We start from the raw sequence: 27,828 nt of genomic DNA on the forward strand, positions 1-27,828 counted from the left end.
ATTGAAAAGTGGACGCGCTTGTTTTGTGCGTCAGGGAAAACGAATCAGCCAGCGTCGGTATAAACACCGCCCCCCCAGGGCCGAACTGAATCACTGAACGGACAGGATGTGAAAGCACAAAATAAAACGCATTGTATTTTTTATTGTTTTTAAATTTCCAGGTTAATTTTGGAAACACGTGAGATATTCTTACCAGGAAAAAAATCTTCATCAAGTCATCTATTAAACCGTAAGTTACAATTATTTTTAATATATTTAAACGAAATACAATTGAATTAGAAAGTTTATTTTAATTCAATATTAACTTTGCTATAATCCTTTAGGACGATTTGTATTGTTACCCCATGAGTTGAGGCTGATGCTGGACATGTCAATAGTGAGCATAAAAACAAATGACATATTCAACTTTTGACCTGATGATGGCGCTAGAATTAAAGTCAAGGGATCACCAAGGTCTGTAGGTTTCAACTTCAGCTTCTGGAAAAAATAAACACTTTGTGATCCATCCAGCTGCTCATATGAGCAACATTTTGATTTGCATTTGGAATATTCTTAAAATAGTGACATACTATTTCACAACTTTTTTTCATGTAGAATTGTATAAATATGACTCAATAACTTGTAATTCAAAGTGATAATATTGATTTAGTAACTCTTGACTGTCAATTTAGCATGCTTTTACTTGGTTAACCAAAATCATGAGATTTGCGGCCTAACTTTAATTTATCTAAGAGGTTGATTTCTATTGTCATTTCTAACATAAGTAGCATCTATCGCAATGAAAATACTCAAACCTAAATAATAATAATTAATAATAATAATAATAATAATAATACAACTTTACTTGTAGGCACTTATCTAAACAAGGTTACAAAATGTTTGTCAAAAATCCATGACAAAAAATGAATTAAGTAAACCCAACAGTTCCCACAATGAGCAAACACTTTGGTGACTGTGGAGAGAAAGTCTTGCTCAATAACTGGAAGAAACCTGCGGCGGAACCAGACTCAGTCAATTCCTTATATGGTTTAACCCACCACAATAAAATGGCAAAGGCCCCATGCAAATTTACTGAAGGGTCTGTGCTGCTGTTGGTTTTACCTGTGGGCATGGAGCACTGACACGTCTGTACTCAACTCGACTGCAGGTGATATTTCTAAACAACAGGAGAGGATGATGATGATGAACGTGGTTTATTCCCACAGACTGTTATTTGACCCACAGTTCAGCACATGCAGGTGGGTGGCAGTGGGAGTGATGCTGGGAAACGTGGGAACCTCTTATCTCATTCCCAGCACCCTCCCTGCTCGGCCGCTCGGGTCTCAGAGGAACAATGATCCTGCAACAGTGGTGGTTGGGTTTCGCTGCTGGTGAGTGAACTCTATTCTAACTTCATTTGGAGTTTACATTATTTGATTAATGGAATCTAATTGTCAGTTTGATCGTTAATGTGCTTTACAGTGTAAAAGTAAAATGGCAGCTTAGTGAGAGTACGACTGTCGTGACTCCTAAACTCAATCGTGAGCTCATCACAAAACTTTATTAAATGATGGTAAATATTTCAGTTTTTTTGTGACAAACAGATTAGCCATACAATGAAAATAATTGTAATAATATAAGGAGTGATTGTCTCCCCTAAACCCTCTTAATTTTAAAACCATCACCAAATGCACTTTACAGCAGCTGTTTGTCTTTCTTCCTCGTTCCAGAATTCATCTTCATATGCATCTCCAGCCAGTTTTCACTGAAGAAGAGACAATGTGTTTACCATGTGAACAGCAAAGCAAACACTGAACAGAATCACAAATACACCACTGCTGGTAATGTGAGTGGGTCAGTGCAGGAGTGTGAGAACACCCACTGCTGCGTGGGATACTTCCTGGTCAGTGACGGCCGGACGGTGGTCGACCTCCTCGGTAAGAAATCCTGAAAACTCACGAGGTGAACTGGACCAGTGTCTATGAGCTGGACTGGACCACATTCTGGGTCCTTGTTGTGCCATTAGAGAAACAGTCATGACATTTTTTTATACATATAATGGTCATCTACTGTGATGTGTATGATGTATTACATAAGATGTATAGGTAAGTCTATTGTTCTCTATTCTGTTTTATTTAATTATCAAATATCTGTACCTGATTTCTGTGTTGCAGCTTGTGATGTGGCTGAAAAGTCTTGCCCGGATGCAACCTGCAAAACACAACCACGGTTTAACAGTAGTGTTAAATGTGTGTGTAACACAGACCTCTGCAACGGCAACATCACTTGGACACACACCGAACAGCCTCGGCTCACCTACTCTAATTTTGTGGGTAAGATAAAAACAAGTTTGCTATCAGTCACTGAATATCACTTGTAGCCCACGTAATGATAAACTGCTATTCTGATTGAATAATATATATGCCAATCTTTCACTCTTAAAGTCATGACATGAGGAATATTATATTGAAAAGAATTAAACTAAAGTTAATGCAGTGTTTCCTCTCATCTTATTATTAACGTGCTAAATCATTTCCTATTTGAATCTTTAATTAGTAAACTGACTGAATTCAAATTGATGTTATTCTTCAGAACATATTAACTCTTACTTTTAACTGCCTTTCGTTTCTTTCTCAGATGAAGTCATGAAAGTTGTTGTGATTCTGATCGGTATCCTGCTCGTCCTGTGCCTCATGATCGCCGCTGCCAAGTGGAGAAACCTCTTCAAAGACAAACGTGAGATAGAAACAAACACATTCATTATTTCAACTTGAACACGAGTTTCAGTTTCCATCTTTTTATACAGTGTAGAGTGTTAACTAAGCACAGCTGGGAGTAATGTTTAGCACTTTTCAATACAAGTAACAAAGTTCTTCACAATAAACAATATACAATTCACAAACAATTAGATTAAATAAATAATAACAATAAAGATAAAAAGAAAAAGGTTAGGTTAAATAGTAAAGGTTCACCAATCACTCATACTGGGAAGAAGGTGATTATGTTAAAGAATGTTTACGTAGGTGTTTCTATTGTAAAGTGAAATCACATTGTTTTGTATCAAATTCTCTCTCTGCTTCTCAAAAGAAAAAAACATTCAGTCCACATTTTCTAAGCTCACACTATGTTCCCATGAAGTCTTAGTTTGACCTTGGAACTGTTTCATTCTCTCCTCTGGACCGACCTGGACCTTTTATCTCTGTTATGATACTCCCTCTTACCTACGTCCTTTCTTTGTTACTCTCCCATCACATCTTTGCTGCGTTGTGTTTTTACCTTCAGTGAGTGTGTGAATGACAAAGTGTTTCTATGTTCATTGTTTTAGAGAGGAATCTACAGGCTGCTGATGGTTGTGTGTCCCCGCCGTGTTCCTGCCAAATAACAAAAACCTCTGAGATTGACATAGCAGACATTGAACTCCAGCAGGTATGTCTACCGAGTGGATTTACAATTTTACAATATAGTTTAGGTTCTAAATTTGCTCTTTTACCATTTTGTTCATTTCTTTTTCAGATGTTGGGCCGTGGCTATTTTGCTACTGTCTGGCAGGGGAAATACAGAGGATCCAAGGTGGCGGTGAAAGTTTTCCCTGCAGGTGGGAGACAGACATTTGCCACAGAGAAGGAGGTGTATGAGCTCCCACTGATGAAGCATGCTGGGATTCTCCCCTTCCTGGGCACTGGGAGGAAGGCGGGCGACAGCAGTTGGTTCATTGTTCTGCAGTTTGCTGAATATGTGAGTGGCAACCATTCATTAATAAAGAAACGATTAAGAGTGCATTTTCCCAAAGAAAAGGAACAAGGAAAGCCGTTTAATTGTAAGGAATGAAAGAAATGGCATTTTATAAGAGTTTTAAAACAGAGTAAATGCTTAACCTTAAATGCTTAGTGTTAAAATTGTGTTGAATAAGTCTGAAAAACATAAATCTGAATGTAAGTGATTTGAATTCCCCTTGTAGAAACTTCTAATATGAGTTTCAAGTAGTACATTTTCAAAAACCTGACGATTAGTATTAATGTTAATTATTTTTAAGCAGCACAGATTCTGTCTGTTTCACATCAACAGTTGCTTGACAACATTATATACATAAATTGCCCAAATTGGGCTGCTTGTTTCTTATTAATATTTTAAATAAATATATATTTTTGGTTCGATTCCACATTAGGATCACATATCACATATTTGTTGATTTGCTGTTTCCCATTCCACCAATTTTGTTCTGTCTTCAAAGCCCAGAGAAAACCAGTGGATACAATACGTACCAGACAACATCTTGAACCTCGCCCATCACTTCCTCACATTAATAACTGAATGTCCCTTTGTCGTCTCTTTGATTTCAGGGCTCCCTTCATTCCTTTCTGTGTAAACACACCACCAGCTGGATGCTGTCACTGAAGTTGTGCCAGTCGTTATCGCAGGGGCTTTCCTATCTCCACTCCGACCTTCGCAGATATTGTATTGGCCTGAATATTACCCTGAACAAATGTGTGCCTGTGTGTTAAAGCCAACCTGTGTAATAAGCGTGGATGCAATTTAAAACGTTTCAACATTTTTTACCCTTTCCATTCATTTTGGAGGGAATAGTGCAGGGATCAATCAGGCACATTTAGTGGGCTGATGATTAGGATTTAAAACACTTTGATGAATCACAATGCTGCATATTTTCAGATTCCTTCAAATACATTTTTCCAGATCTGTTATTTATTCAAACGTTGGCCTGTCTACCTAACATATTGTTACATGTCCAGTGTTTGTTTCTTTATCAGTTAAATTCACTTAGAGCTACATTTCAGATAAAATCTGTATCTTTTAATGACCACATAGTGTCTTATCTGGCAGATGTGCACAAACCTCCCGTGGCCCACAGAGACCTCAGCAGCTCCAACGTGCTCGTGAAAGCAGATGGTACCTGCGCCCTGTGTGATTTTGGATGCTCCGCCATCTTGCGTTCATGTTCAGGACATCACAGATGGCAGAGCCACACCACACACAAGGTGAGGACAACACAGGTCGGCACGCAGCTCTCTATTATAATAATGGTAATAATAATGATAGGGAATAAGGGAACTGTCAGCTCACAGAAGAAATGTCCATCTTCAGGGTTATCGTCAGTTGGGCACGCTGCGCTACATGGCCCCTGAGATCCTGGAGGGCGCAGTGAACCTGAACAGAAGGTGGTGTCTCATGCAGACGGACATCTACGCCTTGGGACTGCTGCTGTGGGAGATCCTGATGCGCTGCTCAGATTTATATGAAGGTAAAGTTCATGTCACTCCTCTGAGCAGGTGTCAAATCATCCTGGAAACCCATGAGTTACAGATTATTTCTGCCCAACATTTAACATTTTCCAAGAAGTGCTAATCCAGTGTTATGAGCAAGAACACCATTTATTATAAAAAACAATCAAATTAATATTCCATTAACTATCATTTCCAAAAATAAAGCAGAATGAAAGTGGCTCATTTTGTTATATCCTTCTGATGGCCGTAGGTCGTGCATGGAGAGTTTGTTAGAACCTTTTCCTCAGTGGAGCATAATGGTCATGACATGAGTCTGAACTGACAGATTCTCTAAATCTCTGTCCTCCCTTTCTGCTTGGAAATGTAAAATGCCATACAAGTGTCTCCACCTACAGGCAGTACTCTTCCACCACATTTGCTGCCGTATGAATCTGAGCTGGGAGCCAATGTAACGCTGAGGAGCCTCGTCATGTTCGTGTTAAACCTGGACAAGAGACCCTCCATTCCTAAACACTGGGAGCTGCTGCCACAGGTATCTTTAAACATGAGCTCATTACTGAGACGTGTGTTTTTGATGTTGGCTCTGTAGTGAGCTGGGTCTATGAGTGTATATTGACTTTATTTCTTTACACTTTCAGGGAGCTGCTCTGCAGGAGCTCCTGACCGACTGTTGGGATTTCGACCCGGACGCTCGGCTGACCGCTCAGTGTGTCGCAGACAGATTAGTCTCCTTTCAGACCTGTTTCTCTGACAGCAGCCCATGACTCTGACCCGCTGGTGCACTGTTCTCATTTCAGAGGTTTTTAATCAGGTTCATATCTACAGGTGAAACCCATCGACTTGAATATGTTTCAATAAGTATTTGTCCTTCTATAACTTATTGATAAATTACTACATTTGAATCCAGGTACACTATAAAAGAATTATCCATATTGTCATGATTGTTGAGAAAAAAAGCATCACTTATGGGAGAAATTGAAATGTTGTTCCAGAACCTCAGTATGCAGCTTGGTATTCTGGGCCTTCCTCTTCCTTATGTCTTTTAAAATGTCTCTTCAAGACATGTATTTTGATTGTGCGCTTTCACCTCGTTCTCATCTAATCATCTGTTTTAATCATTTTATCATGTATTATCTTATTTTTTATATTTTCCTCATCTGTAAAAATCTGTATCTCTGCACTAATTCTGTGTGATCTTCAAATTGTTTTGTATTAATTAAACTGTTTCCTATTTGCCTTCATTTTTTCATTTGAACTTGAAACTTACCTTGTAGCTGTGTTTTGAAAGGTGCTATGCGAATAATAAAGATTATTATTATTATTTAACTGTGATAGATAGTTTTGGTTCACAAATTTACATCCGGTACATTAAGTGTTTTTATTTTTAAACTTTTATTCCAACCAACAAACCTTCACTAAGCCTTGAGTTAACCCAGGCAATTTAAAAAGTCGACAGAAAATAATTTGTCATAGTGTTGGTCAGGGCCGGCCCAAGCCTTTCGGGGGCCCTAAGCAGAATTTGATATTGGGGCCCCCCCTCCCACCTAGCGGAGTCATTTGCGCTCGACGATTATTGACAAAAATGTCACACTACAATGATTTGACAATGAACTAATTGACATTATCAATTGTATTAATACTGAATTACGTAGATGTGATTTCCTGTATTTTTTATATGGCCAGCTGGAGAAGGGAAATACCTAAATTTAAGCATATTCATAGCATTTTGCTTTTTGACTTATTGAGATGGTGACTTGGGCTTGGGCTTCAGTGCCCCTTGACCTCTTGGGCCTGGAAGGCTCATTCAGTTGCTCTCATGCCAAAAATATTCTAGACTTTTGTCCCTTGATAGACCCCTGTATTATTATAGTCGTTATTTACACCAAAACAGTCACCTTTTAACCTTAGAGGGCACTTAGATCACAGATTTATTTTAAACTTTCATATTGAAAGTAAAGCATCAAGTGTGGTTTACTGAAGTTAAATTGTAAAATAATTAAATACAACAGCATTTGTATTTTTTTTAAAGTATCAGTTTAATAAACAGATCTTTCAACAGATTTGTAAATGTGCAATCTTAAACTGAAATCAAAATACACAAACATTAGTATTATCAAAAATAACATTAAAAAATAAAAAATAAATAATGATAGTGCCTCTGTATTCCAAACAAACGATCACAAACATATTAAATAAATAATTTGCAACTGTGCAAATGCGTATTAAGTTAGCAATTTCCAATTACAAAATAAAACCAAAATAGACAAGCATGAATATAATAAAAAATAGAACGTTACATAGATACATAGATTAAATAATGAAAGTGACTCAGTATTCAATTAACCTTTTAAACTAACTATTTGGAACTTCTAAAATCAAACTGTTTCAAAACATTCAAATAAACGATAATAACAAAACTGATAAGTCAGTAACATGACAGCAAGGGTTCAACAATCAATTATTGTGAAAATATTCCCAACTGTCTCAATACAATGTAACTGTCCTCAAAATCTTTCCTTCCTAGCTTTTCGGGAGGCAAAGTCATTGATGACATCATTATATGATATTGCTTGGCCAACTTTGCTATTAATACTAATACAAAGATACAAAAATAGAATCATAACATAACACAAGATATTTCACAGTTAAGTAAGGCAACACAAAACAAAAACTGTTAGATTAACTGACCTGTTATGCCGGCAGAGGTTGAAGTCGGTGTATCAGTGACTGTCAATGCTGGTAACTGTTCCTCAATGGGTAAAAGTTCTTCCTCACTTTCAGGTGACTGTAAGTCTGCTGGGGGTGAACCTGCAAAGATAAAATAAATAAATCAACAAATAAAAAAAATGTAATTATTTTTTTTTAAATGTGTCATGTCATATTAAAAGACTATGTAGCCATTTGCCATCAAGAAAAACCTCACCTGCTGTATCATCAGCTGTGGAGGCACTGACACTTGATGACACATCGGGGGCAGGTACAGTTGGTTGTGCTCCAAAATACTTCAACAGTGTTCCTGAAAAAATAACATTGCAAAAGTGCATAGTTGATAGTGAGTTTATGAAAAATGAGTTTATTTTGCCATCATTACTTACACTCATCAACAAACAATTCCACACCTAACCATTCCTATTCTAGTGAGGCAAAATAAGGCACAGCCTAATTGCAGTGTGGTGAACACTTAACATCCTAAATATAATATTAATACAATATAAGTATATTTTTATCACAGACGTCTCCTCACTTCAACATGGTGTTTTCTCATAAAGACCAATAGGCCATCTCTCAACAAAGATCTTAGAGCAGAGCGCACATTGTGCTCCATCTTTGGCTGAGATGTCACTTTTACTAACGTGCACAGGCACAGCAATGCTAGCTTGCATCCCTTACACCTAGAAGGTTAAGTTCACCTTTGGCTGTTTCCTCCAATATAAACCGATATCTCACGGACTAAGACTCTGCACTTAGTCGCTGTCAGACTCACCACTATGTCACATTTATAAAACAGTACTGTTTTCATGTAGCTAGCTACTAGTGCTAATGTCCACCTCAGTCAGCGAGCTAACGTTAGATTAAGCCTGGCAAGAGCTAGCAGTACATGTTTGATTGAACATCCTAAACACTGCCAATATCGTTGACATCTGATATACACCTAGATAAATGTATATTAATGAGATACATACACTGTTGATGAATATAGCTCATGTGATGGCAAATATAAGATGACATTAACTCGCTAGCTAGCTAGCTAACTCCTATGATAGCTTGAGCTGCTCCTCCCTCAAATGAGTTCAAAACATATTTTAAATAATCATGCAATCATACCTTTATCTTGCTCTTTTTTCTCATCTTCTGTCCTTTTCTTTTTCCGTTTTTGGGCACCAGAGAGATACGTCCTTTTAGATGACATGCTTATATATGTCCCTTCCAACTTAACCTTGAGTATTATGCAGTGTCTGTCTATGACCGCGAATTATCTGTCAGCAGATTGAGCACGCAGTTGATATGCATGACTTGAACGCTGGCAGATATATTGATCGTAAAATCAGAATTTTCTTGTATAGATGTATTCTTTATTTCATTCAATCAGGTCACTTGTTTAAGTTATTTAATATTATTATTATTATTATTTTTAATTATTTTTAATTATAATTTTTTTTTTCCGATAGGGGGCCCCCTGGCGGTCAGGAGGCCCCAAGCGCTCGCTTGTATCGCTTATGCCTCGGGCCGGGCCTGGTGTTGGTCAATAATGGAATGGAAACATGTGTGACTCTGACTCACAAGGGTTAACAATGATTTCAACTAAGGTGTGTGACTGTGTGTGTGTGTGTTCGTGTGTGTGTGTCACAGAAACTAGATGATACGGGAATGTTGCCATTGCGTAGCCTTCAGCAGGGGGCGTGGCTTTCTGCTACATCCTCTCTGTCAGTGAAACGCGGAAGTGTCAGAAGTCAAATTAGCACGGAGCAAATCCCACACGGACTCGAGCACAGTTTCCAAGGTAAGACTGAATCCAGATTATTATAATAAGGGAATTATAATTATATGTAACGTAAACAACCTAAAACTCCAGTTGTCACAGGAGGAAATGGAGATTTAGTGTTTACAGGTACAGGTGGTTGTTGACTATTATGGTGTTATGACGTCATGGCCTGTCCCAAATGGTTGAAAAAAAGGAAGTATATTCTGTGATTTGGGTATTTTATTAATTGTTGGAAAGTTTTGTAAATTGTAAAGTTTTGAATTACATTGAGCAGACCTACACTTGATGCTCCCGTGTATACGATCCATTGATAGAACAAGCATTCAGATCTTTTACTTAAATTTGAAATAGCATAAACAACAATGTGAAAATAGTGTGTTACACGTGACATTTACTTGAACTCTTACTAAGTTACAATATTATTTCAATACTGAAAAATACAGTTAAAGTATCAAAAGTGCCCATTAGGAGGCAGGTCCTGGGAGAGGACGGACAGAATTACCTTTTTTCCCCTATTAGTCTTTAAAAAAAGGTTTTCCTCACCTTATTTGAAGGCTAAGGATTGAGGAAGTTTACTATGTACAGATAAGCAAAAGGAAATTGTGATTTGTGAATATATGGTTTAAACTAATAAATTTCGACTGATCACTATTTTATTACAATTAATTTTTTTCCAGGTTAACTGAAGTGTCAGATCAAAAAAACTAACCATGTGGCCAAATCAAGGTAGGACTACCCACATAAGCAGCATACACTATGTTATACTTTGCTTTATACCAATTTTATAATATAGATGTTATGAATAATAAATTGTGTGTCTGCTTTTATGTGTATAAGGACCTCCCCCTCCAGTGTACTCATCAAATCCTGCCTTCCCTCCTGCCTTCAACCCTTCGTATCCTGCTGGGCCTCGTCCAGGAGTCTTCCCTCAGCCTCCAAACCCAGCGTACCCAGCATACCAATACCCAGCTGTTATGAGCCCAGCTGTAGCCCCAAATGCACCTCCAGGACCTCATCCTTATGGACATCCAGGACATCATCCTTATGCACCTCCAGGACCCCATCCTTATGGACATCCGGCTCCTCATCCTTATGGACCTCCAGGACCTCATCCTTATGGAGCTCCAGGACCTCAGCCCTATCCTATGGCTCCAGGTGGATATCCAGTGGTCCCTCCTGCAGGTGTTTACCCATGTCCATACCAACAAACTCCACAATGGGGTCCCCACAAAGGCCACCACAGAGGCCCCCAGCATGGCTATCATCATGGAGGTAGGAATCACTTGAAAGGAGCATTAGCTGGAGGATTAACGTCCATGTTAGTGGGGGGAGTTGGACTAAAAGCCAACAAAAAGATGAGGAAGAAGATGAAGAAAGCAAATAAGTGGCACAAGCATGGACACTGTGGCAAGGTGAGATTCTGTTTAGTGAAAAGGTTTAGAATGACTCCTATTGCACATAGGCTAGTTAGACTATGGGAAATTGTTGAACGTAGTTGAGCCTGATCACTGACAGTTACCCTGGTGAGAACTTAAATGAAGTTAAATATGTGTAATTTTCTCTCCTTCTCCACAGTCTTCCAGTAGCAGCAGCAGCAGCAGTGACTAAGACCGAAGTCAACCCTTCAAGACACGGCCTCCACAGAAACTCTCATAGTCTTACAATTTATCATAAATGAACCGTTTTTCTGTTCTGATTTCTGGGAAAGACATTTTGTCAAATCTAGTATGGGCTATTTATAGCACTAGAAATGTATTTTATATACTTTGTTTTGTTTACTTCAAACTTTCTGTAGTTACATAAACTACTGTGGAAACATACTGAAATATTCTGAAGAGGGATTGCAGCTAGGGACACAAATCTTTTATTATCGAGAATCTTGGATTTTGTACAAAAAATCGTACATTTTCTAAGGAAGATCAACATATAGGTGGAGATGATAAAGGTTTTTGCCTCATTCCGAGTTTCGCTGAGGAATTTTTGACAGAAAACTGTTAATATTACATTTGCATTACATCTGTTACATTAGTCGGTTTGGTTACGTAGCTGAAACTAAACCAAGTTTTGAGTTATTCTTGGCTACAACTTAGTTTTTTTGTTAGGATGAAACAATAAAAGCAATAAACAACGATGTTTACACCAGGCCATTACTTGAACACTGTGAGCCTTTTCAGAAAGGAAAGCTCAAGTTTAAATAATATAAGTAATGAGGTTCAATTCCATCGCACTACTGTTGAGCAGCGTCATGACTTACTGGGACACATCAACATTTTTAAAGCAACATTAAACAACAACTTTTACCATCTTCATAGTAACAGATGTGTCTGTCCTGCTGTAACCTGTGTCTGTTCTGCTGTTTAAAGACATTCACCTGAGCCCTGGAACTGACATGAATACTGCCATCATTATTTTGGATTGATGCAATGGTTTTCCTTGTCATGACATGTATATTATATTTTAATGTTGCACAATGATTGGTTGGGTTGCGTAGCTGAATCTAAATAAACCTGAGTTTCGAGTTATTACTGGCTACGTGTCGTTTTGTGTTGAAACAAGATGAAACTATTAAAGCAATAGGACACAATGTGTGGTAAGTGTTTATGCAACCGTTCATCTATGATGTAATTGCATTTGTGTGTACTCGCTTCTGTTGTGGGACATTTTCCAGCATTAAACCAGTAAACCTCACAGGGATCGAGCTTAGTCCTAATCAGTCACTCCTGGTTAAAGTTAATGGTAAGATGTGAATTGTGGTTAGGTCACGGTTGGGGTTAGGCATCATTTGGTCATAGTTAAGGTGAGAAATAAGGTTTTATGTGGGCAACCCACAATGAATGGAAGGCAATGGAAAGTTCCTCCCTCTGTGTGTGTGTGTGTGTGTGTGCGTGTGTTCTCCGTTTAGCACTGATTATATGTGTTCACCATCAGCTCGTGTTTACTGGGTTTTGTCCCATAGAAACCAGTAGATCAGGACTACTGTCATTGTGGAAATAATGAGTGCAACCTGGGGCGTGGGTCCCTGTAGTTGATAATACACTACCGTGCACGTCAACGCGCCTCAAAAGAGAAAAGAAAAAAAAAAGACGTTCACGCACTTTGAACTTCCTGAATGTGCACGGACTGGGCGTGGCCTCTTGCATCCTCTCCCAGTTAAAATGCGGAAGTGAGACACTGACAATCTTATACACACCCGAGGAGAGAAAACTAAGGTAAGACTGAATCTGCACGGCGACAAATACTGATCATAGTTAACTAACAAAACTACCTGAAACTACAGCTGCCTTCAGGAGGTAGACGCCTCGTAGTTAGTTCTGTCGTATTACACTTGTTATACAGATTTAAATGCAGAAGGTGTTTCAGGTGGTTATTGTTGACACAGACCACAGTTTAACGTCATGACGTCATGGACGAGCTGTCACAAGATTTCTAAACAATCGGGTCAAGAAGTTCGTTTTGTGATTAGAGTATTTTGTTGGTTGTAATAAAGTTTTATAACTAAGCTCTTACAGTTTATAGATGCACCTCGCTAAACATAATACACTGCAGTAGACTCATGTTTCCTTTATCCAGCGGTGGAAGAAGCCTTCAGATCTTTCACTTCAGTAAAAGAAATACAGACAAGTCAAAGTTACTTTAAGTATTTTATTTGTATTATTTAAGCAAAATACAATTTAAATGATAATAAAAGTGTTCATTATTGAATATAATAATAAAATTATAATGCTATTTGGGTTATTATTATTGATACATTATTGCGCCAATATCATGTAATGTTACAAATGGTTAAACAAAACAAATCTTAACTACTTCATGTACTCTGTTTGTTAACTGATAATGAACATGAATTAATTAATTAATTAGATAGAGTGTATATACCTATACACTGTATATGTGTTTCGTAGTAAAGTTATCATCTGATATAAGTAACCCTGGGACTGATTTGTTTGGAGAGAAAAAATATGTATGTGGATTAAATCACAACCGAGACACTAAATTATATGATATGATACAGTCTGGTTAAACCTTAAGAGATATTTCACACTCTCAGTGTTTAATAAAAAAAATTGATTTGCATAAGAAGATATATTTGTTGTTTGTTGACCAAAAACAGTTAACAGATTTTAACCTATATACAGTAGCTTGGTAAAACTCATAGGTGAATGCATATGACAATGGTCAGTCACATGGACAGATGTTCAAATTCTGATTATTTGAGTATTCATTCAATTTAATTTCGTAATGTTTCTCCAGGTTTCCTTCTGAAGTGCTTGACCTATCGGGTCAAAAAGAATATCACCATGTGGCCAAATCAAGGTAGGCAATCTCACATAGCCAGCGTATAGTTGTACTGTTTTATTATTTGTTTTATACCTGTTTTATAATACAGGTCCTGTGAAAAAATTTGTATATGTGCTTTTATGTGTATCAGGACCTCCCGCTCCAATGGGCCCACCAAACCCTGCCTTCCCTCCTGGCTACAACCCGGCCTTCCCTGTTGGACCTTCTGGAGGGCTCTTCCCCCAGGCTCCTAACCAAGCGTTCCCACCACACCAATACCCAGCTGGTAATACCCATGGTCTGGTCCCAAATGCACCTTATGGAGCCCCAGGACCTTATCCTATGGCTCCAGGTGGATATCCAGGGTGCCCTCCTGCAGGTGGTCACCCAGGTCCATACCCAGGTGGTCACCCAGGTCCGTACCCACACTCTCCTAAAGCGGGCCACAACAAAGGCTGTGACAAAGGCCACCACAAAGGCCATGACAAAGGCCACCACAAAGGCCATGACAAAGGCCATCACAAAGATCATCATGGAGGGATGAATCCCATGGCTGGAGCATATCCTGGAGGAATGGGAATGGGAATGGGAATGGGAATGGCTGGTGACAAATGCCACAAAAAGGGGAAGAAGATGAAGAAAGCAAAGAAAGGGGACAAGCATGGGCACAAAAAACACGGCAAGGTGAGATTGGGTTTAAAGGTTTAAAATGGCCCCTACTGCAGGTGAAGCATTAACACCAATACTAGATAAAAAGATGAAACTTGAACCTTACTACGCCCTTCAATTTATATGCAACCAGAAAGGGATTGGCTGTGCTCAGGAGGAGGAGAAGCTCTGTAAATATTTGAATGAAAATCATAGTGTAAAGTGCATTGAAGGGTTGTTAAGAATAGGAAATCAACCATACAAATGCACTCCATTTACATATTCTAATTAGATGCTATTATCATTTAGATTGAAACTCAATCAGATCATGACAAGTGTAATTTATGGAGAATTATTTGATTGCAGCCAAGCCAACCACCAACCACTGAGTTAGTGGACAACCCTCACTATCTCCTGAGCAACAGCCACCTATAGTGGAGCTAATAATACTTAATATATTGTGACACCCTATGGAAGCACATATGCATTTGTCAGTTTTTCAAAGCATCTGTACCATAAGACCGAAAACACTGCAAGTTGTGAGATTTATATTTTGTTCCGGTCAAGTATACATGCAACACTTTTTTTCTAGGGCAGGAATTCCTTCCATTTGACCATTTCAGGACTTTCATAACACTGTCTTCTTTGTTAGTACTGTGATTATATTCCCGACTTCCCACCCAGTCAATAAAGATTTTTTAGCTAATTTAGCATTTTGTAAAACGCAGCTTGAATGAAGTTAAATGTGTATATTTTTCTCTTTTTCTCCACAGTCCTCCTCCAGCAGCAGCAGCAGCAGTAGCAGCAGCAGCAGTGACTAAGACTGCGGCGAAACATCTTCCGCAGAAATGCTGCTTCTCAAACGGATGACCTAAAACTTAATCATACACACACACAAGTCATTCAACTTTTATCAGGATTTCTGTGAAGTATTTACTATTTCATCATATCTAGTATGGGGTATTTATATGTATGTATGTATACATATGGTGTAAACATCTCCACAGCATCTGTCTGTATGGATGTTTTGTCATAAATCTAACCCTTACCCCTTTCCTTTTTTGTGGTGTTCATGCTAAACATTCTGTAGTTACAGTAAAAACACTTAAATACTACTTTGCCAACATATAAAAGTATTCTGACGAGAGATTGTATCATTGTTAACGCTAACCAAGTGTACATAGGTGACTGGACTCGAATTATGTAAGAAATGTGAACCCAGAAGTTTGTCTAAGAAGTTCTGTCACCTATGTACACATATAACTCCTGAGGATAACATTCCCTGGATAACTGAGAATCCTCTCATATATATTAATGTGCACAAATCTTTCTTTATTTACAGTCTAACGTTTTGGTTCTTGGAGAAAATATAACACTGTGATTAAGTTAACACAAGTTCCTTTCTTCTGGAAGATTAACCTATAGAGGTGACACACACATTTGATTGTCCTTATCTAACTGCCTGATTTTGTTCTTTGTGATTTTATCTCTACTACTGTGAATGACGGCAGAAAATAAACCTTTGTATCGCGATTGTAATCTCACATAAAGAGCCTTGATATAATTCTGCCAAATAAACAGATGGAAGTAAAAGTTGTGATGTGTCCTTCAGATGTGTGCACGGTTGCAGTACACCTCACGTCCGCTAGTGGCCCTAAAGCATTTTACTGAAGTTGGTAAATAGGAACATGCTAAACTCTTGTAAAGCGTCTGTTTGATTATTAATGTCTGATTGCGTGAAATATAACTATTACATGCATCTAGTTTTAAATCCGTATAGTAGATCATCGCTGTTTAAAACCAGAGATTTCTACCAATTACTCTTATTTTTTGACGCTATTCTTGAATTTAACGTTGAGCGGCTACTGTAACTTTCTTTATTTGTGTTATACATGTGAGGTGTTTTGTGGAGGGTCCTCGGGTCACCGCCCGGGCTGGAGGGGGCGGATGGACGGATGCACAGAGGCAGGGGGGTTGGGTGAAAGGGGAAAGTTCAGGGGTGAGGCTTCTTGTTGTCTTTGTGTGAAGGAGTGGAGCTCGATATCACATCACTCTTCCCTCTTCCCCGAGCCCTCTCGAAACTCTCCCCCGGGTTTCTACCCTCCCGAACCTCTCCCCTTCTACCCTCTCAACCCCAACCCTCCCCCCGGGTCTCTCCGCCAGCACCAGCACTCAGGTGAGTTTGGGTCTGTGGCTCGTGTCGTGTGTGTTTCTGTTTTAAAATGGATTTGTTGTTGTGCTCCGAAGTGGCGGAAAGCAGAAATCGCGCCTAGCGGCTAGCGGCGGCTGCTCGTCCCCAGCGTGCTAACAAGGCCGCGCGGCGATGAGCACGCAGTCTCATCACGGGGGGAGTTTGGCTGTAATGTCGCCTCTGAATCCCCCTCGCTGCTCTTAAACATCCCCCCTACGTGACAACAAGAGGTCACAGCCATTACACGAAGGACCCATGTAGCAAACCAGCTAATATCCCCGTTTAGTAATTAGCCCGAAGTTAGCTAGCGGTGCTAAGTAGCGCACGCATGCTCCATTCATTTCCCCCTCCAGCACGGCGAGTAAGCAGGGATGCTAAGCGGCTAGCGCACTTACTCCAAGCGTTTAATAGTTAAATTGACTCACTTTAAACCGGGAAACACGAGCGTACTCGGGGGGGTTTAGTGTTGTTGTCCCGTCGTAGCCAACTGACTCGAGGTTGTGTTCAACCAAATTCAGCTTAAAGTGCGCTAACGAGGAGGTAATTGTGCCCATGTTTGTTGATAAACTTGATTCATGGCTAGCGAACGAGGCATCGTTAGCTCACCCGACCATATGGTTCTATAGCACCGAGCTGGATCAGGCGCTAAGTCGCGTGTTTGGAGTCGGGGAAGTTTCATCCGGATGTTTGATAATAAAACTGCTACATGTAGTGGTCAGAATGAAAGTGAGCCCACAGCCATTTTAGCATGTTTCGTTGGAACACGCATCAGTTTTTCGTTTGCATTGTCGCTAGCTTGGGCTGTGACCCACATCTACTATGTTCCTCTTCAATGGGGTTATAAACACTCCCCTGGAAGAGATTCGTCTCATATAAAACAAACATGTATCACAGCCGTTACCTTATTTCTGTGTCTATCAACTTCGCACTTTTAGCTTGAACATGTGACCTAGGGCTTTTATGAATGAGCACCTTCTTAATGCTTTGTAGTATATCTAACGTAATGTCTGTGTTCTCAAGATTTCTGAAAACCTAATGGTCAGTCAATCCCGTTGGAGCCGGTGGTAGGATGTTCTAATGGACTCATCATGGGTGTGAATGCTGTTGAAACTTTATGCTGCAGATACAGACCATCACGGTTCACCCCTTTTATCATATGTAAGTCAGTGTTTATAGTAATGTCACGTGATCATCCTTTGTGTGTAACGTCTTGTCCGTTATGTCTGTCTGTCCCTTTAGATCCATCTTCGAGACCAACAACCCCAGTTTCAAGCGGACGGACGGATAGGCTGCAGTCATGGACTCCGGTGTGATTGAAGGAGGGCTCAATGTCACCCTTACCATTAGGCTGCTCATGCACGGCAAGGTGAGGTCACATATCAGCTGCCTGTGCCTGCACTGTAAGACCCGATGATATTATATTCATGGAAATGAAATCCTTTGGGGGAGCGTTAAAGGGCAGGGACTTGATTTGATGTATCAGGCTATTGACCTGGGGATGGGATCCCGGGTCTACAAGCAAGGCAGAATTTGGTTTTTGGCTGAAAATCGGACTGGCTCATGCTTTCGTGAAACCAAGCTTTGAGCTCGCTGTTCTCGCCCATACCATCTTAAACAAACTCCAGCTCGTGGCTTTGCATTAGCAGCCTACAGATGGATCCTGTTCACTCTTGGCTCTCAAAGTGTCATTTTAAGATTGTGTGGGATTAGAGAGACACACAGAGTGTCAGTGGTGGAGATCTTCGGAACTCATGATGAATCATTAACTTCAGGCATTGTCCTCAACGTAAAACAATTGTCTAATCGTCTGTTATAGCTGTCGTCCTGGTTTGATTAGCTGAGCAATATCTAAAGAATGCACACTTTTGACAATCTATATAGTTCTGTGTATACTGGGCAAAATACAATAAAATGTGGATGAGCTCTGGTCGTGAAATCAGATGTGAAAAGATGAATCAGCCTAACAGAATGTCTCTCTTTTCCTGTTTTTAGGAAGTTGGAAGCATTATTGGAAAGGTAAGATGATGCTTTATATAATTGCAATTTAGATTTTCTATTATATTTCACCATCTGTGTGTTTGTAAGTGATGATTAATCTGACTTGTGTTTGATCCTCTGCCAACAGAAAGGTGAATCTGTGAAGAAGATGAGAGAAGAGGTGAGGTCTTATCTTCCTTGTCTTTACTATATAGTTATGTTACATGGCAATGAACTGTAATGTTATAATAAACGCTTGGGCACAGATGGCCAATGTACAGTTTAAATTTCTTCTTTCAATTCCTTGCTTTTCTCTTTGTGTGTAGAGTGGGGCTCGCATCAACATCTCTGAGGGAAATTGTCCCGAGAGGATCATTACATTGGCAGGTCCAACCACAGCCATCTTTAAAGCATTCTCCATGATCATTGAAAAGCTGGAAGAGGTAGGTAGCAATTTACACTGACAAATGAACCCACAGTTCAGCAGGAAACCTGATTTACCTGCATCTCCACATTTTTTGACAGGACATCAGCAGCTCTATGACCAACAGCACAGCCACCAGCAAGCCCCCAGTGACCCTACGCATTGTGGTGCCTGCGAGCCAGTGCGGTTCCCTCATCGGCAAAGGTGGCTGCAAAATCAAGGAAATTCGAGAGGTATGAAGAGAGAAGAGCATGTCAAACCAAACTTATAAAACAAAAACACATGGAGCTCCGATCCCCTCAGCATTAACAGACCATCACCTTTCCACCTGTGTAATTTGGGATATCACACTCTTCATTATAAACACAGGGATTGGATCCGTACCTAATTTCCCTTCATTTGTGTGCTTCAGTCAACCGGTGCTCAGGTACAAGTGGCAGGAGACATGCTCCCCAACTCAACAGAGCGGGCCATCACCATTGCTGGCACTCCCCAGTCGATAATTGAGTGTGTGAAGCAGATCTGTGTGGTCATGCTGGAGGTAAGTGGACTCATGCAAGCAATGAAGTAAATGAAGTGGCAGCTATTAACCTGTAAAGTAATGATGTGAAATACTGTGATCTCTGGGCTTGTGGCTCCTGAGTGTTGGGTTTGGATCAGGGACATCCTTAGCTGAGCTACAGGTTTAGGGTGGATGCTGTAGTGTTTATACGATATCGTAAAAACATTTGAGGGCATTATACAAAATACTACAGGTAATTCTTTATGAAAACTTTTAATATTGGCTATATGTTACTTAAGCTGAGATGTTGGGTGGTGAATATACTGTATTGCTTTTCTTATTATTTTTCCAACAAGTGTTAAACAATTCAGCATCGAGCCCTTGATCATTTTAAGTTGCAATGTTTTTTGCTATAACTTTAATATTACAAGTAAAGCTTGTAGTGAGACATCTTTTCAGTGTAAAAACCACTGAAACATGATTCATATGTGGAATAATTTAGAATCCTCTCCAGTGCTTCAATATTGAACATACCCTGGGTGGAAACTGTAATGACACATGCTTTGTCTCCTGTGCAGTCTCCCCCTAAGGGGGTCACTATCCCCTACCGACCCAAGCCTTCAGGATCCCCCGTCATCTTTGCAGGCGGACAGGTATGTACAAAACTTAAGAGGGACACAGAATCTTAACATGATGTTTTTGGGGGTGTCTTTATTGCTGCAGTATTCTGACATTTGGGTTTCCAAGAGTGGGAAGCTTGTTTGTGCAGAATATTAGATAACTTGGAATCTTGAAAGGCTCAGAATATACTGAACCCAACCTAAGTTTTGAGAACAGATGCAACCCGAGTGGCCTGTGTTTGAAAAGTGAAACACAAAACATTTACTTTATTACAGAGCCTCCCATTTGTGCAGAGTGTGTTTTATTGTTTTAAACTCTAGGTTTTAAAAGAGTGATGTGGGCTGTTTTCTACTAATGTTGTTTTTGCCTAACATTAGAGTCTTTTATCCTACTAAATACCCTTTTTATATTCTGTGGGTGAAAACTCTTCTTTTCGTTTCCCAGATGTGGCGAGACTTTGAAAAAGACATGCATGTCAATGTTCTTAAATGTTATGTGTTATTTTTAAGATTTAGAACAGCTTTGATGAATATTGGAAGAGATATTTAGACAAAAGTCTGGAGCACTAACATGTGCGACAAAAACCATTGTGAGTCCCATGACAGCTTTGTTTCCCTTTGTTTCAGGCATATGCTGTACAAGGACAGCACGCGATTCCACAGCCAGATGTAAGTGCAGTAGACATTTTTCCATCACCCCACCATCACTCCCAACCATAATTACAGCTATCCTCTTCCAAATTGTACACCCACCCACACCTCGTTTTTACAGCCTTTAACTGTAGATACATTCGCCCCATAATTTTATTTAATTCTTCCTACTTTTGATCCCGTATCAGATTTTTGTTACCATTTAACAGAGCAGCACTGTCTGTACTTAACGTTTTCTACAGTTGAATGGCAGTCAGTTGTTAATTAATCTGACATTTGTTGTTTGTGTCCGACAAGACTCGCCAGTGTTCCATGAATAATGATTTGTTCCTGCTGCTCACTCTTGTTATTTTTTTCTTTTTTGTTCTGTCCTGTTTTACATGTTTTGCTCATTAGTCTGTCCCAAATAAACAGGTCTCCCCCCCCCCCCCCAATAACCCTTCAGTATTAATATGTGCTCTGCCCAACTTTCCTCCTTACTCGGTCAATCTTCCTCTTTTTTTTAATGAGCTCCCTTCAGTAGTAAACATCATTGTTAGTCATGCCTGCTACTAAATATCAGCAGAATATAAGTTACATATTACATTAGTCTGATATGCGAAAATCCATGACTATCTTACTTAATATATCTAAATATAATTTGTCAAAAAAAAGAGATACAGACTTCATCTCTGCCTTCGAACTTGTCTTCCATCTGTAGTGGTGATAACTGAGTTGAAACTATCTCAGTTCATGTTTGACTCCTTTTATTGGTGTTGGTTAGATGATCTCCTGCACATTCAACCCCCCCACATCATCTCATGGGTATTGGGACTTTTCCCTGAGGGCTGCGGGAAAGCATCACAAGATGCAGCCCCCACTCTGGAGGAATACTTATGGGGTACACCACATAGACAAGTCATAAAACCCACTACTTATCAGACACCAGTTCCAAAGAATAAGATCTGTCAACACGCAACTACGTTCATGAATGTGTGTGTGAAATGTTTTTTGTTCCTTCGTGGTCCTTTGTGTTGCTGTTTGTACTGACTGTGGATTTTGTTTTGTTTTTTATCTGTTTTTTCCCCTCCTCCTGTGTTTCCCATTTCTCTCCCTGCCTCCTCTCTTACTCTCACAGTCTTCCTCTGCTGCTATCTCTCCACAGCTCACCAAGCTTCACCAGCTGGCTATGCAGCAGGGCCCCTTCCCCATCGCACCAAGCAACCAGGGATTCACTGGTACGCAGTGCGGTGTGACCCACTGCCCAACCGTCGCAATCTTTTCATACTCCTCCGACAGATTTGAATACAAGAAATAACATTATCGTTTTATTTTAACTATTGATCATGTATCATTTTAGAAATGTGCCTTAACTATTTTCTAAAAGCCTCTCTACACTGGAAGGCAAGCCAATGATGAAATCAAATTTTGTTTTTGCCACAACACACCGAGGGAAAATGATATCAATCTTAAAACTTGTGCTTTGACCACATTATAGAAGTTTAATGAGTCTAAGTCTCACTGAAATACATTAGATATTTGAGTGCCCCATGTATTGATAATATCCTGTCCTTTCATTCTTATACACAACACCGTTAAATGTTGAATTTGCATGTTGTGCTGACAATGTTGTCACTAAATGCATAGCAAAACCATATTGAGGTTTTCTGATTGACGTTGTTGCTCCTTTTGAGTTGTTTTTCTCTGAATAGGTTACCAATAATAATATCTAATGCTATATAATCCAAGTGACACACATTTGCACATTTTGACAAATATTCTTTGGTCCACTCCTCCGCTCCCTTCACTGGTTACCAGTGGCTGCCCGTGTCTGTTTCAAAACAGTAGTACTTGTGTACCGTGCTGCGAATGGATCGGGTCCAGTCTACTTCCAGGACAGTCAAAATTTACACTCCAGCCCGTTCGCTCTGCATCTGCCAATCAGCTTGTTGCTCCCTCACTGTGAGGTAAACACTCAACAATATCACGACTGTTTACAGTCCTGGCTCCTAAATGGTGGAATGAGCTTAGACATCAGGACAGCAGAGGAAAGTCTATATATCTTCCGCCACAAACTAAAAACACATCTATTCCGACTATACCTTGAATAAGAAGGGAAAAAAAATGTTAGTTCAAACAATATTTAGTAGCACATAAAGGGCACTTTTAGCACTTTGTAGTTTGGCTTTCTTGATTCTTGTTGGTCTGGGTTTGTACCCTCATGGTTTAATGCACTTATTGAAAGGCGCTTGGAAAAAAGCGACATCTAAATGAAATGTAATCTTTTTTAATTTCTTATTTATCATCTTGTGTAATTTTCAGGGATTGATGCTTCAGCTCAGACCAGTTCCCATGAGATGACCATTCCAAATGATGTGAGTGCAAGATACATTTTTCTATCACTGTTATACAGAGTCAATGAGTGTTGTCACATGTACTCCGATAAGTTGGAGAACTTAACATGAGACCTGTGTTGTCATGACTTGTATGTCATTCACGGTCTGTCTTTATTGTTACTTAACCCTCCCACCTCTCCCCTCTGTAGCTTATTGGATGCATCATCGGCCGCCAAGGAGCAAAGATCAATGAGATCAGGCAAATGTCGGGCGCCCAGATCAAGATTGCGAATCCAGTTGACGGATCAACTGACCGCCAGGTCACCATCACAGGCTCGCCCGCCAGCATTAGTCTGGCGGAGTACCTCATCAACGCCAGGTGAGATAATCACTTAAGTAGTTTTAGATCATGTTCATGCAGGCCCAGAAATCCAAATGTTGCATTTTGGTTTTACTTAAATTTAGATAAAGCAACATGGCCCTGCCTGATACTCAATACAACAGAAATCCCCGTTGTGTGCCTAACATCATGTGCTAATTCATACCTGGCCTACTTCCTTACGTGTGCAATGCATAAACATTTCTCGACTTCACATTCATCCCTTGAGATGTCTTTTCTTTTTTAAACTGTAACTGATCCGTTAATTTCTAACAAAGCTTTTTGTCCCGTGTTTGATCACATCCCTGAGTGATTCCCCCACACCCCACCTCTCCTCCTACCCTCTTACCTGTAACCCCCCCCCCACCCACCCATTTCTCACCAGCCTGCCCTGTGACCCATCCCGACTGTGTTGTCCCTCTCTCCTTGTCTCTCTTTCTACAGTGTAGAGTCCTCTAAACCTCCTCCCTCCTCCTCCTCCTTGAACCCTGAACAGACCAGCCTGTGCTCTCCCTCCACCTCTACTACTACTACCACCACCACCTCCTCTGCTGCTACCTCCTCCTTCTCTTCCTCCTCCTCCTCCTCTTCCTCCTGTGTGGTGCCCCCCTCAGCCTCCATCCCACTGTCCTTGTTGGCTCCAGGGCCGCCTCCCTCCTCCTCCTCCTCTTCCTCCTCCTCTACTGATTCCCTGCTCCCCAGCTCTCCTGCCTGTGTGTCAAGTCTCCTCAGTCTCAAGCCCCTCCCTCTCCTGGCCCTCCATGTTGTCAGTGGGGCCAGTAACCCTGCACACCCAATCCCCACTGAGCCAAAAATTGCCCCAGAGCTCGGCTCCAAGTCTAAAAGGCGAAGGCTCTCCCCTTACTAACGAAGGAATCACAAGTCATCTACTACTACAGTACTGACAGTGCTCGTTGTTGTCTGTACCTGCACTTGCTTTTGTATCTGGCTGTGCCATGCCACGCTTACAACAGAAAACAAATGCACACAAATACGTGATCTACAGCCAGAACGGGTGGTTGCTGCCATATTTATAAGATGGGTATCTTAAGCTTGATTTGGCCTGTCTCTTTAAGAAAATACTTGTTCAGTGCATTATATTTTTAAATGACTTTGAACTTAGCATGGACAGTGACTAATTTCACTGGTTTACTGAAGCATTTCTCTCTTTGTGTAAGCTCTGCTCAGGTAGCGGCTCTCTTTAAGATGTCAAACTGTATGTATGGGTATAGTTTCCCTTGTAGTGAATTTTAAGTGACTAATGTTAGCTGTTAAAATGGAGACGATATGTAATCACTTCATGTATGAAAATATAGTCATTTCAATTCTAACTAAATCTGCCCTCAGGTATCTAAGGCACCAAATCATCCTTTTAGATTATGTTGATAAAATAAACAAGTTTAGCTTTTTGGGAAATCGTCTTACTTTGTTTTCTTGCTAAGTTAAAAATGTCCCTGGCATGTCTGTATAGTAAAATGTAGCTGGAAGCTAGTTAGCTTAGTGTATAGACTGGAATTGTCAGGGTGGGAAATGGTCAAAATCCACCCACCACCCATAATGTTATTATGCATTTGTTTAATCTGTTGGGTTTTTTTCATGCGGAAAAACTAATTTATCTGGTGAAAAAGCGATGTCCTACACATAGAGGACACTGGTGAAGAGAGCAGGCCGCGGTGTAGGGTGCTTTAAACATTATTCCAGTTTATGCTAAGCTAACCTACAGCTGACTGTAGATTCATATTTAGTTAATATAAGTAAGAAACTATTAAGAGTTCTGATTTATCAGACACCAGGAGCAGCCAACCTGGACACCTAATGTTCTTTTTTTCTATATCAACACATACATTTCCCATTCAGCAATTCTAGCTGAACTCCTGATACAGTATTTTATTGTAATAATGTAATGTACAGTTAATGAGGTTCACAATTATCTCGTCTGTCTGATTGCATGCCTTGTGCTCTCTCTCCCTCCCTGGTCTCCGGGTGTCTCTCTGTCTGTCTCTCCAGGCTTTCCTCTGAGGCCACAGGACTGGCAGCCAACTGATAAGACACTGCATCTGCACTAAATCTCACTTTTTATATCATCGGCTATCATAAAGCAGTCAAATGCAACTACCCAACTTAATGAGAGAGACTTAATGTCAACCGCCACCGATTTGACCCGCTGACGTCATTATTTATTTTCTTTCATTTTGGTTTTAGTCAAAAAAAGAAAACGATTAGGTTTTTAATTCCCCTTTTTGAGTGGAGTTCGAGGTTTTAATGATTTACTAGACTTTTTCTTGTTTGGGTCCCTCACTCTCTCCCCCCTTTCTTTCTTTGCCATCACAGAGTAGAGTTGGAAAACTCTGAATAGTCATATAGATTTAGTTCTGTACATTGAGACAAAAAAGGAAAAAATGAACAGAAGTATCAGAAATAAGAATAGAGTGACTGTTTTATTCCATGTACACCTCCCTCTTTTCCTCACCCAGTTCCACAAGTCGGTCTGTTTCACATCCACACTCACTTTAATTAATGCAGCATTCTCCCCCTTTGTCACCCTTTTCAATTGAAGTGCTTGTAACTGTGATCATGCTCGTGTCACTGAGAAAAAGTAGCTGTACATGCACTGTCACCGATTTATATTTGGTTATGATGACAAACCTAACCCTCAGATGAATTTATCCAGATAATTTAAAATTTGTATTACTACGCATGTCAGTTTCCCCCCACTCTACATGTCATTCCTGTCTCCCCCCCCCCACACTTTCCTGGTCCTGAGATGTGTGGATATTTTGCTGGGATTGGGAGGTTTTTGGGGTTTGGGCTCGGCTCAAGGGATCGGAAGCAGAGGGTTCTCCTCGCTTTTTTTGTAAAGACTGATATATACTTAAAATAATGTTGAAATATTTGTTTTAAAATGGAGGAAATATTTTTTTTTAACTACCAAAGGGGGATTAAACTCCTGGACACTGACTGATCTGTCAATTCAATGTGATGAGGCTGAGAAGTGAAATCAGTGATGCTCTGGAACTAGACAAAGAAAGGGTTGTGAGTTAACACTAGTTTCCTGCTCTTTCCTTTGCTCAAGTCGGAATTTATTTTATTTTTTATTTGCAGGAAAGAAAAAGAAAAAACTTTTGTGCACGTTTTTGAGACTGTAGACCTGGGTGCCACAACATTGATAAAAAAAATGGAAATAAAGATATGAAATGCTCAAACCACAAATTGCTCCGAGTCTTCTGTCGCTGAGAGAAATGAGAATACTATAAGATAAACTTAATTAATCCCGTGTGGGAGAAATTCACTTGTTGTACCAGCAGCTTGTCAAGAGAGAGATGGACAAGGAATGGTAGGTATAAAGTGGGCAGAAAATATAGAAACATTTATTAATATGGAATATATGTTCATAATATACACCTGTTACTAGAGATGGAAATATTATTTTTTAGAGAAACGTACTTTAGTAAAGTGCAGTCACCGGATAGTTGTATGAGGATGTACAATGTATTTGTGTATCAGGAGATACTGAAGAGGAAGTACGAATCCTAATCTGTATAGTTATAAATGAATAAGCAGGTAGTGCATGCAGGATTAATGAATTTATAGTATACTATATTAAGAAATAACTAAATTTATATATACATAAAATGATATAAATATTGTAAGTATGTTTACATATTACTAGGTATAATTTTATAAGAATACACTATGCAGTAACTATAATATCTAATGGTATAGAATATCATGAATAAAAAAAATAGGTGAATTTCATCACAGGTGTTGAAAGTAAACTGACACACACCAGTTGAGATTTTACAGGCTTGATTTTATTTTTAAATCGTTTCTTAAATATATTTATTGTACAGTTACAATAATGCAGTATAAAAAGCAAACGTTTCAGTTCATACCGGGTTGTTTCAATCAGCATCGGGGGGGAAATGAGACACTAGAGGGCAGTAGTTTTGCTTTTTGGCAACATCCCCCCCCCCACTTTGAACGTTGGGGATCATATAGTTTAAAAACATCAGGAAAATAAACAGAAGCTGCCATTTCTAGCTTATTGATTTTGACCTGATCAGTCATAGATTAGTGGAACAGGATGTCATGCGCTGTTGTACAGTCAGATCGAATCAAATGCACATTAAGAAGGCCTGTC

At 39.7% G+C, this 27,828-nt stretch overlaps 4 protein-coding genes across 8 annotated transcripts in view; all 4 read left to right on the top strand.

Moving 5' to 3' along the window:
- Positions 1 to 16,221, top strand: part of LOC128448678 (proline-rich protein 13) — a 102,138-nt gene extending 85,917 nt beyond the window's left edge. Inside the window, exons 1-4 of one of the 2 annotated variants that reach the window (XM_053431451.1) lie at positions 12,814 to 12,911; positions 13,954 to 14,016; positions 14,132 to 14,664; positions 15,402 to 16,221. In XM_053431451.1, coding sequence (XP_053287426.1) covers positions 14,001 to 14,016; positions 14,132 to 14,664; positions 15,402 to 15,449 — 597 coding nt within the window. In that variant the 5' untranslated portion in view covers positions 12,814 to 12,911; positions 13,954 to 14,000 and the 3' untranslated portion in view covers positions 15,450 to 16,221. Of the gene's footprint in view, positions 1 to 12,813; positions 12,912 to 13,951; positions 14,017 to 14,131; positions 14,665 to 15,401 lie in introns of those variants that run through there. The other variant, XM_053431459.1, reaches the window with a different exon arrangement.
- On the top strand, positions 194 to 6,366 carry LOC128448613 (anti-Muellerian hormone type-2 receptor). The gene is made up of 12 exons (XM_053431353.1): positions 194 to 229; positions 1,206 to 1,370; positions 1,710 to 1,916; positions 2,154 to 2,312; positions 2,617 to 2,715; positions 3,305 to 3,405; positions 3,493 to 3,714; positions 4,320 to 4,434; positions 4,819 to 4,973; positions 5,080 to 5,236; positions 5,615 to 5,751; positions 5,858 to 6,366. The coding sequence occupies exons 2-12, from the start codon at positions 1,334 to 1,336 to the stop codon at positions 5,981 to 5,983; spliced, it is 1,515 nt and encodes a 504-aa protein (XP_053287328.1). The 5' UTR covers positions 194 to 229; positions 1,206 to 1,333; the 3' UTR covers positions 5,984 to 6,366.
- Positions 9,612 to 12,224, top strand: LOC128448669 (uncharacterized). Of its 2 annotated transcripts, none has more exons than XM_053431431.1 (4): positions 9,612 to 9,720; positions 10,380 to 10,428; positions 10,540 to 11,114; positions 11,278 to 12,224. In XM_053431431.1, exons 2-4 carry the CDS (start codon positions 10,413 to 10,415, stop codon positions 11,308 to 11,310), a joined length of 624 nt encoding a protein of 207 aa, XP_053287406.1. In that variant the 5' UTR covers positions 9,612 to 9,720; positions 10,380 to 10,412; the 3' UTR covers positions 11,311 to 12,224. The 2 variants fall into 2 exon arrangements, with proteins under 2 accessions (XP_053287406.1, XP_053287414.1); XM_053431439.1 differs by having other exon boundaries at positions 10,540 to 10,974.
- A 111-nt stretch (positions 16,222 to 16,332) lies between the features above and the next one.
- Positions 16,333 to 26,897, top strand: LOC128448650 (poly(rC)-binding protein 2). Of its 3 annotated transcripts, XM_053431412.1 has the most exons (14): positions 16,333 to 16,804; positions 17,840 to 17,977; positions 18,059 to 18,185; positions 18,812 to 18,835; positions 18,945 to 18,977; positions 19,123 to 19,239; positions 19,322 to 19,453; positions 19,633 to 19,761; positions 20,301 to 20,375; positions 20,970 to 21,011; positions 22,111 to 22,210; positions 23,295 to 23,347; positions 23,518 to 23,687; positions 25,695 to 26,897. In XM_053431412.1, the coding sequence occupies exons 3-14, from the start codon at positions 18,117 to 18,119 to the stop codon at positions 25,729 to 25,731; spliced, it is 981 nt and encodes a 326-aa protein (XP_053287387.1). In that variant the 5' UTR covers positions 16,333 to 16,804; positions 17,840 to 17,977; positions 18,059 to 18,116; the 3' UTR covers positions 25,732 to 26,897. The 3 variants fall into 3 exon arrangements, with proteins under 3 accessions (XP_053287387.1, XP_053287379.1, XP_053287393.1); XM_053431404.1 differs by lacking the exon at positions 17,840 to 17,977; XM_053431418.1 differs by lacking the exon at positions 17,840 to 17,977 and having other exon boundaries at positions 22,138 to 22,210.
- Positions 26,898 to 27,828: the final 931 nt, after the last annotated feature.

Source organism: Pleuronectes platessa, chromosome 2 (assembly GCF_947347685.1).
Source record: "Pleuronectes platessa chromosome 2, fPlePla1.1, whole genome shotgun sequence".
Classification (NCBI taxonomy): domain Eukaryota; kingdom Metazoa; phylum Chordata; class Actinopteri; order Pleuronectiformes; family Pleuronectidae; genus Pleuronectes; species Pleuronectes platessa.